General features: G+C 33.5%; 2 protein-coding genes across 2 annotated transcripts; one reads left to right on the top strand and one right to left on the bottom strand.

Annotated features, from left to right (window-relative positions):
* Window positions 1-2,268: 2,268 nt before the first annotated feature.
* LOC132268425 (uncharacterized) lies at window positions 2,269-2,987 on the top strand. The gene has a single exon (XM_059769273.1). It carries the CDS (start codon window positions 2,403-2,405, stop codon window positions 2,820-2,822), a length of 420 nt encoding a protein of 139 aa, XP_059625256.1. The 5' UTR covers window positions 2,269-2,402; the 3' UTR covers window positions 2,823-2,987.
* A 1,363-nt stretch (window positions 2,988-4,350) lies between these two features.
* On the bottom strand, window positions 4,351-7,932 carry LOC132269500 (receptor-like protein kinase HERK 1). Its single transcript, XM_059770704.1, has 2 exons — window positions 7,769-7,932; window positions 4,351-7,622 (listed from the first exon to the last, which is right to left on the bottom strand). Exon 2 carries the CDS (start codon window positions 7,298-7,300, stop codon window positions 4,796-4,798), a length of 2,505 nt encoding a protein of 834 aa, XP_059626687.1. The 5' UTR covers window positions 7,301-7,622; window positions 7,769-7,932; the 3' UTR covers window positions 4,351-4,795.
* Between the last annotated feature and the right edge of the window lie 11,201 nt (window positions 7,933-19,133).

Below are 19,133 nucleotides of genomic sequence, written 5' to 3'. Positions count from 1 at the left end.
GATTTAATATTAATGTGTCCAAAAGAATATTATTTATTTTAAAAATTTTCATTTCACTCTCTATTACAAATTCTAATTTCTATCCTTATGTCACATTTTTACCCCCTCTATTACTTCCGTATTAAATATATATCTAACCATAATTGTGGGAATTGGTAAAACTTCACGTATTCTCCTATATTTCTATTAATAGATATACTCTACTTCATTTATATCCATGATTTCTTCCGCCTTTCTTTATTTGTGTGCGTAAAATTATATTGTCTTATGTTTTTAACGGTGTTACTATCGAAAAAATTATTTTGAGTGTGACAAAAATTAACCCAATATTCTAACATAGCAGACATCCATGCCCCCTGTAAATACTACGGGAAAACAAAAAGAGACTCTGTACGAGGATGCCATCTATGATGAGATTTCTTAGATTTATCTATTTTATATCACAAAGGAACTGTCAGATATCCCATGTAAAAACCATAAAATAAAATCAAGATAAAAGCTTAATATGCATGATAATATACCTTTTGTTTTCTTCGGGAAGTTTGCATGATATATAATATACTTGACTTCATATATATATATATATATATATATATATATTTGTTCCGGCAAAAAACATATAAAATTGAAGTTGTAATAATAATAATAATAATAATAATAAAAATGTATCTAATATTTATTGTATATATTATTTGTTTTTTGCCGACTCAATTTTATATGTTTTCAATTTAATATTGATCTGATTTCGTAGTCACTCAAATTTATATATATATTTTTCTTATTATATTATTTTTGGTTAACAAGGTAAACTAATTTATTTGTTCATGAAAAATTAACGTGGCTATTAAGTTATTTTTGGTTAACAAGATAAAGTAATTTATTTGTTCATGAAAAAGAAGCAACCATCCACATGCTCATATATTTATTTATTTTTTTAAAAGCCACATGTTCAAGCCATTGTACCTCATATCATCATTTATTTGTATGCTTTTTCAATCTCCCAGTAAGACTGTCATTTTGGGGAGAAGCATTTTGGGAAGTAAAAATTTTTGGTGAGACGTGTGAGGCATGCTTTGTTCAGGTGTTTCTCTAAAAAAAAAATAAAAAAAAAATAAAAGGTAAAGATGAATACGATTGCCTTTTTACCATTGTTCCAATTGGTTATTTATAATTCATTAATTACTTGTCTCCTTATTTAATAAAACACTAAAAACATACAATTTTTTTAAACAAAAATATCCTTTTTAAACCTTTATTCTCTCTTCTCATTATTCATATGGTATTTGTGTATGTATTTGTGTGTGTGTGTGTGTCTATATATATATATATATATATATAGCTAATCTTTACTAGTAGTATTCCTCTTTTCCTTCTTTTTTTTTTTTCTTTTTTTTTTTGGAAGGTCGAAGCCCCTTTTTTTGGCAACTAATAAAGATTTTTTTCCATATATATCGATTGAGGCAACATTACTCTATGAATGTATTCAGGCCTATGTATTCTTTCTATTATATTATATAATATTATACTACGTCACATATAATATCAGGCCAACCTTATATTATATTGTATTATATACATACATACACATTAAATGTGGATCTTTAATATTGTAAGTTTTAATTAATGTAAAATTATGAAATTGAGTTTTAATTAATGTAAAATTATGAAATTAAGTTTAATCAAATAAAATCGTGAAATTGAGTTTTAATCTATGGGATGTTTTCACGAAAAATATAAAAATTAAAACTACAATTTAAAGGTAAAGGAAAGTTTGATAAGGAATAATTATCATAATAAAAGGCTACCTAATTATTTATACATATATACACGCAAGTAAATATATATATATATGTACACGTCAACCAAGACAGCAAAAAGAATAAAAGAGGAACTGTATTTTTGTCTTAAAAAAATACATATTTTTGGTATCCTATTAAATAAGAAGACAAAGAATTAATGAATTTAAAAGTAGCCAATAAGAATAATGACTATAAAAGGACATTAGCTCTCGAGCAACTGTATTTAATATTCCTAGTTTTTAAATGACAAAAATACGAGAGTCAACACCAAGAACCAGTTACTATTTGCCAAGACTATTTTTAGCTTTAATGGTATAAAAAGAAATTATATTTTTGTAATTAAAATTTTAAATTATTATTATTTTATTAACAAAAAAAAAATACACTCACTTAACACTCTTTGTCCACGGTAGAGAACCTTTGGTAACTTTCAAATTGATATTAAATTGCAATTTAAAAGTATAAACATATGACGCCCTAAAGTCCCAATTCCCAACACATCCGCCGCCCCACTCTCTCTCTATTTTTCTTGCATTCTAAGGTCTCCTTGATAGTAGTATATAGAGAACCCACTAACGAAATCAGACCCACTCGCAAGCAAAGATGGCTTATGAGTGCAGATCAACCGGCGTGGACGACGCCGGATGGCGCCGCCCGGTTCGGGCCACCAACGCCAACCTGTACCAGTGGCCGGAGTCTTCAGTGAATTCTAACGGCCGCCGTAACCATAGGGTGGTGGACAGTGTGTCGTGCAGGCGCTTGTATCTTAAAAGCTACACGTTTACGAGGAAAGAAAGTGCGTCTGAGAGGATCAAAAAGTGTCTTGGCAGAGTTAGACAGAGAGTACTAATTCTTCATAGAAGAAATCAAGTGTCTCACGGTGGTCGTGGTGGTCGTCCTCGTCGTCGTCGGAAGTGTGCAGTGATTGGGAGGGCCAAGGAGGTGTCATGTGCTGCCGCCTTGTTCATCTTTCGCAGGTTGCTATCTTGTACCACCAAGGTGGTTGATGTGGTTAGAAGTTGATCACAAAACTTCTCAATTTGCTTTTTTTTTTTTTTAATTTCAGAAGATTAATAATACCCAGTAATCAAATCTGTGTAGGCTTAATGCCATATATATTATATACTACTAATTATCTTGTCTTTTCTTATAAAAAATTGGTTAAAATTCAGTCTTTCTTGAAGTGAAGATTAGTGTACATGTCCTCGTCAATATTCTGCGTCTGTGTGTACCACATTAATACTGGTATGACATCAAAATTTATATATTTACATAATAATCCTCGAGTAGAGCATGGCGGCTTAGCACAGGAAAGAGTGAAAATAACTCTATATTAGTGTGGACCACATTTGTCAACGTAGCATGTACATTGATGATGCTTGCGGAGCTAAACGACAAACCAGAAACAAACGAGAAATTGATTATTATTTATTTAGTTTGATGCATCAGAGTGAATAATTTTTTCAATCTAGTTCCCAACTGGGCTCAATTTCTGGGACGGACCCAAAAAATAATTGGGTGGCAATAATAATTTATTTTTAGTAATTTTAGAAAACTAGTTTAGTTACTGATGGGACTGCAATTAGCATGGGCGGAGCCAGCACATGCCCCCGCCTGGCCCACGCATTAAATATATATGGTGAAAAAAAAATTATGCATAAATATATGAATTTTTTAAGTTAATGCCCCTTAAAATTATTAGTTTCTAAAATTATTAATTATATTTTTCTTCTTTTCTCTTTTCTCTCTTTAAATTCCTTAAAAAAAATTATTCTTTCGTTTTTAAATTAAACTTTGATTTTTTTTCTTCTAAAATTTGTCATTTTTCTTTCCTTTCTTTTTTTCTCTTTTTTTCCCCTTCTACTTCTTCAAATTCTTCTTCTTTTTCTGTTTCTTTTTTCTTTTTCCACCATAACACTATGAACTAATATGGATCTGTGTTGACCTTTAATTAATTAATTTATTCCTCCTTTAATTGAATAGCAAGCAAAAGTACCAAAAAAATAAAAAAAACATTAAATCCAACGTACGGTTAGAAGGTTTTAAGTATGTTGTACTGTTTTTGCAGAAAGCCCCATGTCCAGAATGGGTGGTTAATGATGCCTACCACACTTATCATTTTCCAATAGTAGTAGTAAATGTTTTTCTGCAAGTGCGCAGTTAATTTGATCATTAAATGGCTTATTCATAATGTTTTTGACACGCTGGAGATAATATTTTTGAAATTATAAACCATCATTTTAAAATATTAAAAAATATTACTCCGTAGGGTCCTTTCATTGTGAGTTCCAATAATTCCATCACGATACGATCACGTCATGTTGGGCCCACACCCCCCATAAAATAAAATAAAATAAAACCTTTGCAATATAATTACGGAGTACTTCTTAAAAAAAAAAAAAAATTGCCCTAATCTTTATTTTATAATATTGTACCCCCAAAAAAGACGAAAACATGATGTGATAATAATTGAGAAGAAGTCATCATACCCTACCTTTTATTATTATTGAAGAAGAAACTTATCAATCACGGTCAAGAAGCACAAATGCAGTTGCAGAAGCAGAAGAAGATGCATTATTAAAACCAACAGTTAACATAATTGAAGATATAACACAACAAAGCAACTTACAACAACATTGTAACATTGTAATAAAAATCGACGGCATAAACTCGCTAAACCTCACCCCTTCTGAATAGAATTCAGAATGCAGACGTAGTTTGATTGCTGAAAAACTCCATCAACAATTTAGTTTCTTATAGAAGCCTACAGTGATGAATCTAGTCTCTTATAGAAGCCTACACTAATGAATAGCCACATAATATGGGCACAACCCCTCTTAATTTCAGCTAATGGGCAATTGCAGCAAGCCACATCAAGGTATGCCAGTTAACATTTTTGTGCACCCTGATGCGGCGAGCAGTGGTTGGTGAGGATGAACAAGAAAGACGTTAACCAAAGAGGAGCTCAACCCATATTACATACCATCTTCATTCGATTATCTACCCTCAGATTTCACCAACTGTGAGAACACCTTACTCATTGAAGCATTTGAAAGTTCATCTACGTTTGACAATTCAAACTGAGCAGCTGAAGCACTTGCATCAACAGGATTAAAGTCACTGACCAGTGGACACAGCTCGCCAATGACAATACTACTGTTTTCATCAGGATCATTTTGGAGAATTGCCTCTTGAAGCTGTAGTGCGTACTCCAGATTCCATAAGACATCTCCCATAGAGGGCCTGTCAACACCATAGTCGGCCAAGCATTTCTCCGCTGTTTCCCCAAATTTTCTAAGAGAATCTGGTCTTATTTTCCCAACAAGATTAGGATCTATTATTTGCTCCAACTGCCCCCTCTTCTGCCACTTCATTGACCATTCAGCTAGATTCACCATCTCCCTTGGGAGTGATGGATCTATTACAGGCCTTGCACAAAGAACTTCAAACAAAACCACCCCAAATGAATACACATCTGATTTCTCTGTCAATTGTTGTCTTCTAAAATATTCAGGATCAAGATACCCAAAACTCCCTTTCACCGCTGTACTTACATGAGTCTGATCAATCTCTGGTCCAGTCTTTGAAAGCCCAAAGTCAGCAACTTTAGCCATAAAATTCTCATCAAGTAATATGTTTGCAGACTTGACATCACGATGAATAACTGCCTTTGCATAGCCAGTGTGAAGGTAGTGAAGTCCTCTGGCTGAACCAATGCATATCTGAAGCCTCTCCTTCCAACTCAAACTGGGAAGACCCGAGCCATAGAGATGACTCTTGAGGGTCCCATTCTCCATGTATTCATAAATCAATATCATCTCATTCTTCTCATCACAATACCCAATCAAGGAAACCAAATGGCGGTGGCGGAACTGAGATAGCATCTCAATTTCAGTTTGGAATTCGGCAAGACCTTGTTGGGACCGTGGATTACCCCTTTTAACAGCCACTTTTGTACCATCCGATAAAACTCCCTTGTAAACCTTCCCAAAACCACCAATTCCAATAACCAGAGTCTCCTCAAAGTTGTTTGTTGCTTCTTGAACAGCAGCAAAAGGGCAGCGATACCCGTAGTTAGAACCAGCACTAACAGTTGTTCCATCAGAGAATCTACTTCCCACAGTGTGGGAAGTGCCACCATTCATGGATAAAGGAACCCATGTTTTTGAATGTTCAAGACGTGCAAGTTTTCTTCTTCTGTACATAAAAAACAGAATGCCGGCCAACACCACCACAACAAACAAACTGATGCTCACACCCACTATCACGTTGACATTCTTCTTGGAGGTTGGGATTGAGGAAGACACCACAGAGGCCCCACTGAGGCTGCCAATGGAACTGTTCATCTTCATAATCTCCAGTCCGTTAAGAATGGCATTAGGATAAGCATTGTTAACGGAGGATGGGCCAATGCTTACACGAAGTTTACCGCTATCTGCTAACACTGTGACAAAATCCATGTAATATGCCGTGGCCAGAATGCCAAGTGTTCTAGCACTCAGATCAAGGTCCGGAGCAACATTCCAGGAATCAATATAAACATTGAAGTAGAGCTGGTAAGGAGATATACTCACTATATCACAAAAGTGAAACCGAACAAGGTACTGAAACCCTGGATCCACAGGAAACTCCCATGTCACATTGAAATTGCTATTGGGATCATCCGCTGAGTTCATCTCAGTGGCAGTACCATAGACAGCAGGGGGAGCAATATCTGGTGTTGCCCCATCTGTAGGATACTTGACAGCTCTGACATTTGATACATTTGTAGCGAGATTCTTTTGTACTAAGAAACTTTGATCAGGAACCCAAGTTCGCCAAAATGTATCATTCTTAAACGAGACTGTCAGTCCACCCATATTCACCCTGGCAACCGTCTCCAATGCCTGCATAAACAGGCCTTGGAATTTCTCGGATGGATTTACAGAAGTGGCATCATCAGTTATGAGCGCATCAGGGACCGATACAATTTCCAACGCATTCAAGAAGGCAAACGAATTCGAAGAAGGAGCAAAGGTGATTACAAGGGTGCTTGACGTAACATTTACTGAGAATTCTTTGACAGAAGCGTCTTGAGGATTGAAATTGGTAAGAAGTACATAATTTTGGGTGGAAACAGAGAAATTTGCCGAACTCAAATTGTAACTCCCATACACAAATGGGAAGAAATAAAGGCGGATCCAGTGCCGCCCACTTTGGCTGATCGGAAAGGTGTACTTAGAGGTTCCATTAAAGATTCTTGCCGTTTGATAAAGCTGCGAATCATCAAATGATGTGATGGAATTTGAAGAAGTATTCCCCAAAATGTTTTCAGGGGTCGAAAGGAAACTTGAGGCCGAGTTATCGGCCAAGAATACACGATCACCCACAGAAGTGTTGGTGGGTGATCCACAGTCTACTAGGTACTCATCAGCAGGATTAAATCCACTAGAAAAGCCTAACAAAGATAACATGAATGAAACCCAGATGAACAATTTAAATGCCCCACAAACCATCATCATTGAAACTAGAAATTGAGAATTTGAAAAGATGGGTTTTTTGAGCAGTTGGGACTAATTTCTAGGGTTTTATACCAGACCGGCAATGGGGCTTTCAATCACAAACAAGTACAATATCAAATACCCATTAAAAAACACTGAAAAATAAGAGAAAAGAGAGAACTCTGAGATGACTTGAACTCACGGAGAAAGAGAGAGATCTGTGTAAGTAAGCCAGGAGGAAGGCAAATCAGGTACTTCTCTCAAAAAGTCTGATACAAATAAGAGGAACAAACAAAATTTGTGCCTAACAGCATGAATCTCACAGAACCCAGACCGGCTTGAACTGGAGGCAAAACCAAGACAATGACAAATTCAGAGATTGACTTCTAACAACATAAAAAATAAAATACCATCAAATAGAAAGCAGAGGGAAAAAAACAGAGCCAAATAGTACTGGAAACGAAGCCAACTAAGTTTTGGAATGCTGACCTTTTCTGGGAGAGTCCATATTAGATGAAACTTGCCTATTGCTGTGAAAATCAAGAGAGAGAAAATAACTCCGAACAGATCAACCTCTTCTTAAACGGTGCACAGAGAGAGAGAGAGAGAGAGAGAGAGAGAGTAACAGACATATTTATTATTCGCTGAGGAATGGGTTATTTGCCGAACTAGATTAAAGTAGAGTCAATAGTGTATTTTTAAAATAAAAAGACAAAAATGATATTTATAAGACTCCTTAACCTTCTGATCTCCGGCACTATAATTAAAAATAAGTATAACGGAGTAAAATATTTTAAAGGTTTAATTTCAAGTATTAATTGCAATTGAGAAGGTTTTATTTACCTGTTTGAATTTTAAGTTTTCAAGGGAATAAAATATATATTTAAGTTTTCAATTATTTAAAGTTTTAGTTCATTTTGAATGGAACATCTGCAATTATGTGGTTTCTAAATTGGGTTCTCAAGTAGACTTGATTGGATTAATATTTTCCTGATTTTTAGTTTCTTGTACTCACATTATCATAAATAACTATACTATATATAAAAGAAGAAAAATAAATAAAAAATAAATAATAAATAAAAATAAAAATAAAAATAATAAAAAAGGGAAAGAGACCGGGAATGACGCAGCAATTGGAGCCCTGGGTGCTCTAAAAATCTGACATTACCTCGCCCGGTTTACAATTCGGTTGGCAATTAGCAAATGAAAACCTAACATTTTTGTTATTATATGCAAGAAAGAAATTGATAGCTGTATGTGTCTGTATATAATATATTACTACTATATTATATATATGTATATATATATATACTTGCGTATGAAAGGAATACAAGAAACCTGCAGTGGAAACCTTAACGTGGGGCTTTTGCACTAGCACATGATAGGTTTTGTAAGAATTGAAGTCTGAAGATGACTGAAAATCTATTTTCTTCCTATATAAGCTCAAGACTTTGAGCTTTATTAGGTCACACAAGCAATGTATGTGTTTATCTGTTTCATGGAAGAGTTGGTTTATTTATTTATGTATGTAAAATTACATTATGTTGTGACGGGGAAATTATGTGTATAAACTCTGGTATGACAAAACTTTTGACAAATAAAAAAATGATACTTAAATAGTAATATGTCAAATTACTTTGTGTCGTGACAGTGAAATTATTACTAACGGTCAATCCAATTATCAACCATAATTATACACAAATTATACAACCTATCCTTTTATATATATATATATATGTACAAATCTTGATATGACAACCTTCGGGAAAAGAAAGTGATAATTAAATAATATTGATGTCAAATTATATTGTGTCATGACAGTAAAATTATGTAAGCAGTCAATTCCTATTATCAACTTAGAAGTCCATAATTATACAAATGTACAAATTAAATACCAAGTAACTTATATTTTTACATTTATAATCCAAACTCTTAGGTTATGTTTGGTAAAATAAAAAAGAAAAGAAAAGAAATGATAAGATTAGTTAGGAAAGAAAAGTAAAGAAAGAAAATGAAATAATATAGTTAAGTTTGGTTGATTAATAAAGGAAAATAAAGAAAATGATATTAATCATGTTTGGGAAAGAAAAGAAAAGAAAGAAAAGGAAAGGAAAGTTTAGTGAATTTACTTTTTTTCATAGATTTTGTCTTTTATAAAAATAAAGAAAATTTTGATATTAATAAAATTTTATTAAAAAAACTAAACACAATATTTGGAAGGCTAACAAAACTAACACATCTTATACAATTTATTTTCTTTTGACTTCTCCTTTCTTTTGCTTTAAAAATTCATATCAAACACAATATTTGATTTCCCTCCATTTATTTTATTTTCTTTTCTTTCCAATACCCTCCAACCAAACCGGGCCTTACTGCATACTTTGTTTTTAGCTCGTGTTTGGTTAAACATTATTCTTGTAACTTTTGTGCAGTGTGACCACATGACCAACAAATTTCAAGAATTTGTGCTATAAAGTCCAAAATTGTGAGTGGTCTGAACTTTTGAATACAATTGAATATCACAAGTGATGTCCAATTTAAATTTAAAATGTATAAGAATTCTTTTGTAAATGAATAATTTACATATACAAATAGTCATATACTAATACTTAACCGGAGTGATTAATTTTACACAATGTAAACTAATTTAATTGGAGTGATTAGTTTTAATCAATGCCAAAAGAAAAATACTGCTTCAACCGGCCAACCAAATTAATATAATCGTAGTTGACCGACTTGGTGAAGTTTTTTTCAAATAATTAAATCCTAATACATTATTATAATAGTAAACAACAGTCTTATATATATATATATATATATATATATATATATATATATATTAAAGTTTTAACTCAAACAAGGTTTTTTTTTTAAAATGATAAAAATTACTAAGTTGACCGACCATAAACAAATAACAACCCATGGCGCAAAGTGCCTAAACTATCATTTTCGGGTTGTTGATGGTGGTGTTATGACAAGTGGTGGCCCAAAATACAGAGAATAAAAGGCTGGGTCAAGTCCGGCCCGGAATATTTTCGGTAAGAGGTACATAAATTGATATTTGATGGTTTTTTTTTTTTTTTGATAAATATAGTTTTGGTTGTAAATAAGGCCAATAATGCTTAATTGTTCTAATAAATTGTCAAGACTGAAAAAATGTCTATCTATCTAGCATTATTCTTAACATCTAGAACTATTAGGAAACCAAAGATGAGTGGTTCGTGTTTAGATATTGATTCATTGAATGAGACATAGATAAAGAAAACCCAAATTGATAGAAAAATGGTATTAAGAAAAAGAAGAAAAATATTAGAAAAATGTTTAAACTTATTTTCACTTTGGTCATTTCCAAAATAAATAAAGTAAAATTATGTTTTTTCAAAAAAATATATTTACTATTGTTAAAAAGAGCCGTTAAAGATACAAGATTCTACCATGAGAAGTGATAACAAAAGAAGGAAAAAAAGAAAAGAAAAAAAGAGAGTAAGTGGACCTGTCCAATTGAATTATGCCAATTGCCCGTATCCCTTATTATAATAAGTATTGAAATTCGATAAAGATGAAATTAGAATATTTGATTTTTTTAATTTCATTTCTTTGAACTCTGCAATAATTTGTTATATTTCTGATTAAATCTCCATCTTCTTATATTTTTTATAGAAATAAATTGTTATTCTATTCCTTCACAAAGAAACCTTTATTCCAAGTTACAACATAAGAATTATTTTCAATATATATTTTTTATTTCATAATAATACTAATATATATAACTTATCAAAAAAAAAAAAAACTAATATATATATATATATATATATATATTAAAATCTATATTTATCATATAATGGCTTCATGTACCAAATATTTCCATATGGATTCATCCGATAGTTTTGTTCCTACAATGTAATGAAGAAGGGATGCCAGCAGAGACTTTTATTTCCAATCTCCTATTTATTTTATTGAATATAGTATTGGGTATTGAATTTAAAGAAAAATTAAAAATTTCTCCCTTTTTCTAACCAATAAACCCGGGGTTTAAGATTAATATGAAGGAAAAACTAAAATAACAAAGAAGCCGTTAAAAGAAAATGAAAAAATAAATTAATAAAATTATGATATTGTAATTTATATATTCAAACATATAGACAGGTGGAGTGAGCTGTAAAGATATTTCTTTCAAAGAAACATTTAAAGATAATTAACAAAATTTTATTCTCATATTATTGCAGTGAAATGGTAAAATTAAATAAAATTAAATATGAAACTAAAAATATGGTGAGAGTGGTTTTGCGCTAAAAAAAAAAAGTATATATAAAAAGTATAGATTAATTTTCTTACTCCACGTAGAACAAAAGAACGTGACTCTACTTATATATTCTTCTAATTTATATATTCAAACTTCACGGGTATCTGAACATTTAACCCTTAAAAATAAATCACTACAGTCCTAGATTTAAAAACAAAAAAATAAAAGGAGTGCTGACTGCTTGGACACAATAATAGTGATTCAGTCGCAATGTTTGCAAAACAATGCAGGAAGGAAAAAAAGGCAAAAAAAAATTATTATATAAACGCTAAGGAAATTTTTTTTATTTATTACATGGCCGGATAAAAAATAATATAAGACAACGAAAAATCCTTAATTATCTTAGGCAAAGAAATTATAGAAAATAATTCTTTTTGAAGCAAATAGTACTTATCTCGGTTTTTAGAAATAAATTTTCTTTTTTTAAAAAAAAAAATTACATATTATTTGTTTTTTTCTTTTCATACTTTGTGAGGTTTTTCTTTGTATTCTGTTTCCTTTTGGATTAAACCTCTTTAGAAACCAATAAAAGAGTTTCAAAAACTTGAGAACACCACTATCGTCAAGACCTACTGCAACTCTCTCATGGCCCTTCAAACCCTAAACCTACGAATCCCCTCTACCATTCTTTATAAATTTACCCTCCAAAAAAACAAAAAAAGGATGAATCAGGAGAATATATTATCTTCATTTAGGCAAATGAGAAAATAATAATGATATTAAGGAAGTTTAATTACTAATTTTTTTCCAATCTCGTAAGGCGTGATTAGTATGAAAACTGTCCTTAGAAACAAAAAATTACTCTTATGTAAAAATTAAAAGATTAATTTAGAAAAACACTCAATATATATATATATATATATATATATATATATTGACTATATATATATATCCTAAACAAAGCAAAACAAAAAATTACTCTTACGTAAAAATTAAAAAGATTAATTCAGAAAAACAGTCAAAAAAAAAATAAAAATTTATCTATAAATCCGAAACAAAGCAGTAGTCTTACTATTTTCAAAAAATTGTAGTAAATAAGTTTTTTAAAAGAAATTAATATTTTTTAATTATTAGTAGCAAGAAATTCACCAACTCATTTGTCCCCTGAAGAAACTCCAATTCTCACCTTCCATATTGAGAAGTAGAGAAAAGTACTAGAATGCATTTTGATAAAATGAATTTAAAACAAAAAAGTTGTTTGAGGGGTAAATTTTTTGAAGCTCTTTTAACTATTAACATAATTTAACTTGACAATTATATTCTTAATAATAAACCATGAATAATAGTAAAGAGTTGAATTGGAATGTACAAAGAAGGGAAGAAAAAAAAATTCTTAATTAAAGTAATGAAGTGAAATTGCTAATGATGCAACAATAATTAATTGGCATAGTGAATATCTGGCTACACAAATTTAACGCAATCTACATGGTAGATTTTTTTTTTCTTTGACTATAAGATGGAAGTTGAAAGAGATGAAAAAAGAAAAGGAAAGAAAAATAAAACGAAAGAGAAAGATGGCAGCAAAAATATTCCATTCTTGTTCTTATTTATAACTGTAAATCACTTTAATAGCGGAATGGGTAGCCTTCAAAAAAGAAAAAAGAAATTACACACACACACACACACACACACACACACATATATATATAGATATATATATATATATTAGAGACAAAGAAAATTTATTTAGAACTCTACATAGGATTGAATTAAGGATGAGAGTTCATAAATCTTGGAACTCTTCAGACTTTGAAGTCAAATAGGATTCAATAGTATTTTTTTTTGCAACTCCTCAATATTTTTGTTCTTCCTTTGTTGTATCGTTTTTCAGTAATATTTTTTTTCAATAAAGTTCTGTGAAATTTTGCTCAGTATTATTATTATTATTATTATTTTTAATTTTTTGTGTAGATAACAAAGGAAGAAGATGATACAAAAATAGAAAGATAAAAGTTTGCAATCAAATTTAGAAATGGAAATAGGTTAAATAATGGATAATATAGGAATTTTACATTTATTACTTAAAAAAATATGTAACTTGCGGGAAGTTAATTAAGAAGCATGTTTTATTGGTTTTGGTCAATCGGGCTTCTAAACCACTAAGACTTTTTAAAAGTCCGTTTTTAGAAATTTTACCAAACACTGTTTATTATTGGCGAATGACTTTTTGGGGTTGGAAGCCCGTTTTGAGGTTACAAGAAACCCAGCCAAACAAGACCTAAGTGTTTCTTTTCCTTGTAAAAGTAGGGTTAAATACCAACTCCATTGAAGTTTTCCTTGTAGAATTATTATTTTTTTCCTTAGTTGGGTACTCACACATACATACCTCCACTGAGGCTCGAACCCCTGACCTCTCTTTGAAAAGTAGGGACTTGGTACTGCTAGGCCACTGATCTGTTGGTCTTTGTAGAATTATGCTTCCCAATCAATTAAGAACAAGGATCCTTTCATGAGGGTGACACCAAATCTTAAACCCTATAAAAAAGTTTCAAATTACAAAATAAAAATGGCAAGCGTCAAGACCTAAACCCCAAAAACATTAGCTTTGTCTCTCTATTCCCTCACCCCATGCTATAAAAAAAAATATCTAGGTTTCGTGTTTATGCCTTCTCTCTACATCCCCTGCCAAGTATGAGTGCGCGAATCTTGTACAATTTGTTGCGGATGTATTGTAATATTTTGACGTCGAAGTCTCTATTGAGTTGTTTGTTGCAAGTCATTCCATGGAAAGATATGATCCCGGTCAGGTGTGTGATGAGTTGGTTACGAGATATAAATAACATATTCCATGGGAAAGTATGCCATTTTTAATCATGTGAGACTTGTACTATTTCTTCTTGGGTCTCTTTTGGGTTATCTTTCCATCTATTTTTCTACCACTCTATCGAGAACCACCCATCGTGAACGTTTTCGATGTCGGCTCAATTTTGACTTGGGTGGCGTTGTATATGCTTAGTCCCCTTTTACCAGGGGAGTCGTTTTGTAAACTAACATTAAGAACAAAATTTGAAGTGGAATCATAGTTTTACAACATTCTAGTACCTCATATGGTTGAATCATATGAAATTCTAATTCTTTTTTATATTTTCTTTTGTTTTAATCAAATTGTTTAATCTCTCCTCTTTCAATTTTCTCATTCTCTCTCAATGTCACTTTTGCCGTAGTGCTTGTCAACACCTGACAGGCTGAGGCAGCTACAGTGAATCATAATCACCATAGAACGATAGATAGACGAACAAAAGAGCGAGACTTGATACGCAACCACAGGCTTGGATAAGCAACAAAGTTTGGAAAAAAAAAATGGGCTGGCCCAATTTTCTGTGAATCTATAGGCCCAAAATTTAGTTCCAATCCTAACCCAGAATTTTCTTCCCAGCATAGTTTTAGGTCAATTGCATGTGCCGCCCAGCATAGTTCTAGATCCAATTGCATGTATTGTCGACATTGCGCCAACAATTATTGATCCAGGACGGTGTGAGTCCCATACGGTCTGTCTCTGAATCGTTATGGCAATGTTGGTAATCCAAACATTGTTATTTCATAATATATATATATTTCAATCAATGATTGTTCTTTCTATGGGTGCATAAAAAAAATAGTGGAACCGGATCGAACCTAGATTTTGATTTCAGTTTTGAAAATCTGGGATCGTGGTACAATTTCGGTTTCAGATCTGTGGAAACCGTTAGGAATCGAAACCGTGTATATATATATATATATATATATATATATATATATATATATATATTATTAATTACATACTACAAACTTCATCTATGTTCCTGGCCCTGTTTCAGAATCAGAAGATAAGGCAGAATCAATCTGCTTGTTTCTTTTCATTTCTACTAGTGCCTCTTTCCACTTCTAATTAATATATTATTATTATTATTATTATTTTTTTTTTCCTAAATAATTAATATATATTATTAATTACATTCCTAATGAATTGTATATGAGCTGTTTGGGACAATGTGGCAAGGACTTCTATCTTTTGTACCGATTTTATGATGTTAATTTTCATTTGTAAATTCATATTTGTCCGCTATTAATTTAATATTTTTGTTTAATTCATATTTGTTTTAGTTATGCGTTCAAAGTCTTCAAATAAGTAACAAAACAAAACAACACGAAAAAAAAAAGAAAAAGAAAAAGAAAAAAGAAAAAAAAAGTAGAGATAATTTTTAAAAAATAAATTTTTTAGGTAAAAGACAAAAAAAGATGAAATCAAATTTCAGTTTTCCAAATAAATGGGCTTTTATAAAATTATAAAAGGCTGATGCGGATATAAAAATTTGTTACGAAATGACCCAACTGCCCTTTCTCTTTCTTTAATAGCTACGGTGAAGATGGGCTCATGTGCGTGGACTGCCTTGCCATCTCTCGTCTCTCCTGCTTCGGCTCCAATTTCACTTGTCTCTACAAATGCCCTCCCTATGCGAACCCTAATTTCACTTTTTTCAACCCTAGAGGCTCATCTGAGAAGAAGAACATTGAAGGAAGTGATGGAGGAGAATCGGCGAAAACAGAGTAAAAGCAGAGCGATCGATAAGGATTCAGCGAAGCAATTACTGGCTGCTGCAAAACTTTCATTGGCATCCATGGACAAAGCATCGTCTGTTGCTAGAGTTGAAATCCATAAAAGGGTTAAGGAGTAGACTTGTCAATCTATGACCCAACGGCCCTTTTGGTCAGAAACGCTCCTCGGCACTCCTTGCTGCCGGTGTTGATGGGGAATTGTGCGCATTAACCCCAAAAGAGCAGGCCATCACATGGACATATGAAGAGAGAAAGGGTAGTTGGGTTATTTTGCAAAAAATTTCTATGTCCAAGTATGCCTTTCATGATACTCCATTTACATACAAAATTCCATTTTTTTTAGAATTATCCGGTAAAAATATATAGGTGAGGAACCGTGGAATCGGTACGGTTCGTTCCATTTACATACTGTGGAGGGAAAAAATCTCCCTCCCATAAGACAAATCCAAGTCATCATAAATATAAACTTATCCTTGGGAAGTTTATAAAGCCCATTTCGCTCAAACCCAAATTAAGAACGCTGCCAGTCCAAGATCACTGTTCATAAGCCCGATACTAATGTTATTTAGTCTTTAATCCCATTAAAGCCCAAGTTAAGAGATTATTAGTCCAATGTGCTAAACATCTAGCTCATTGGTCAAGCCCAACCGGTTCAAGGTACATTCAGCCCAGTTATCCAAGAGTGAACAAATCATATCAGTAGGAGGATTTGTTATAAAAGGAGAATTCTATGATAGGAAGTTCTGTACAAGGCAAGTAATACGTATAGAAAGTTATATAAAGGGAAAGCTCTATTTGTAAAGAAACTCTGTATAGGAAGAATTGGAGGACAAGCAATGCGAGTCCTATCTTAATTCGACCACCCTTTTGTGTATAAATAGGGGCTCAGACCTCCAATAAAAGGATCAAGCAATTTACGCTTCTTTATACACTGTTCTTATTTATTTTTATTGTTTTTTGAGTGAGTTGCTTTATTTTTCTCAATCACTATTGGTTGAGCGAAATTTTGCACCTACACTTTGACGCCGTCTGTGGGAACCGTATAGAAATATACTCCCATGAATGATTAGTTATCTGGCTCAGATCCGGCCGGTGGGATTAGTTATCTGGCTCAGATCTGGCCGGTGGGATTTTCTGACGATCCAACCCCGTGTTCCACGGAACATAACATATGGTTTTCAGAGACACAACGTGCTAAACCTGAAAAGAGAAATTTCTCCCATGAGTGATGGGTTATTGAATTTTGCATAAGAAGAAGTGCAATCAAAAGGTGGCAGCATCAGGAAACACAAGGTGATCAATATCTGTATATCTGACCACCATGAGACCAGCGGCAACACCACCATGGCGACATTCTACATCGCTCCGGCTGGACCACTTTGGCAAGTTAGCAAGTTATGATGCATTCACGAATTCCCTGACCTGAAATTAAAAATTACAAGTCCAGCAACGGACAAAGCTCGTGCTCCTCACACGGCTAGATCCCTCTTCAAAGCAATCGGAGGCGTTCCAATGGATTTTCAGAATTCCAATGCATTTGTGTTGCACCCATCAGAAAAACAGATGGGGTTTCAACCCAGCCTTTTCAGAACATAAAGTGGATTTTTCTAGTCCACTCTACTCTCTTTCTATCTCTCAGAATAAAGGAAAGCTAGAGATTGTGAGAAACCTTCTGTCTTCTCTCTCTAGCTCTCTCTCTCTCTCTTTCCAGGCACACAATATTACTCGGATACTGGCCGAGTTTCCACAATTATGAACGTTCAATCATTATCTGACGGTGACACACCTCGCTGCTATATCAACAACCGAGAGACATTCACCGACTGCACCGTCAATAACATTGGGATGTCAGATCTGTTCTCCAAACACCCCTCTGTCTCTACAATAAAAAAACGTTCTATCTTTTCACTTGCTCCTGGATTACTTCAGCTCCAAGAAGCTCCACCAAATTACTAACGGCACCATCCTAGCTGCCGTCATATTCTAAGCCATCGGTTCAGCGTCTGGCCCATTTGGATTCTTCAACATCTCGGATCTCAAAGGTCGTAAAATCGACTTCGGAGCCGTGGACAATAACAGCAAGTTCAATGCCATTTTCCTCATGTCAATTCATGATATTCCAATAACGGCATGGTCGATGCCGTTTTCTTCAAGTTAGTTCATGAGATTTTGTGCAATATCTTCATCATCCAAATAGGCAAGATCTTGCCATCGCCGGAGGCTGAAGCTCTTTCTCCCGGCACCGAGCGCAATGAACCCGAATGCTGGAAGTACGTACAAAGGACAATGTCAATGGTAGACTGACAGTGTCTTGTCCCATGGATGATGTTTTCAAGAACTTCTTGCCGAAATACAAGAACTGACAGTAATAAAATATGGTTCGATTATTTGTATGAGTAATTCCAATTCCTATTGGGATACTGTCACTGAGGAAATTAACGAGAGGCTTCGATAGTGCAGCCAAATTGCATTGGCCAAGCTTGTTGCACAATTGCAAGTTGGTTCAGAGTCACTCATGACCTTGTTAGAGCCTCGGCTCGGGACTTTGGTGAAAGGTAGGCTTGAAGGTGGGCGATTGTACGCACCTGCATATGTTGGGCGTGTTAGAGACATGCTCGGCCTCTGAGATGGAGTCGCTGGTGGTTCGGATCTCATCACCAGGTGTGTCGTCGTTCTCGGACGTGCTGGAACATGTGGAGGCAAGGGAGGATCAGGCAGAGACCGATTCGGGATCCAAATAAACTCGGTTTATGGATAAGATCTGATAGAACTCCTTCTGGAGTTCCTTCATAGCGATTTGCATAAAGTTTTGGGCTTGCACGAACATGTCAAAACTTAAGATTGGTCTATTTTTCATAACAACCACAGTTGCATAAGCCGCCAACGCCGCAGCGGCCTAGACTGTCACTACCGGCTAAGCCCGCCGGTGCACCGGCGATAGGCCACTACCGTTTCCTCATGATCGGAACGGAGCTCATTCCTACTGAACCACCTGTCTGCATTCTGCATCGCTGC

Source organism: Cornus florida, unplaced genomic scaffold, assembly GCF_030987335.1.
Source record: "Cornus florida cultivar Cherokee Brave unplaced genomic scaffold, ASM3098733v1 CherokeeBrave_3.0.0_Hap2_Chr08, whole genome shotgun sequence".
Lineage (NCBI taxonomy): Eukaryota > Viridiplantae > Streptophyta > Magnoliopsida > Cornales > Cornaceae > Cornus > Cornus florida.
Note: the sequence above shows the minus strand (reverse complement) of the source record. Positions and strands in the feature narration are given on the sequence as shown.

Bases quoted from the DNA above. Each gene is read 5' to 3' on its own strand.
- LOC132268425 (XM_059769273.1), top strand. From the start codon at position 2,403: ATGGCTTATGAGTGCAGATCAACCGGCGTGGACGACGCCGGATGGCGC.
- LOC132269500 (XM_059770704.1), bottom strand. From the start codon at position 7,300: ATGATGATGGTTTGTGGGGCATTTAAATTGTTCATCTGGGTTTCATTC.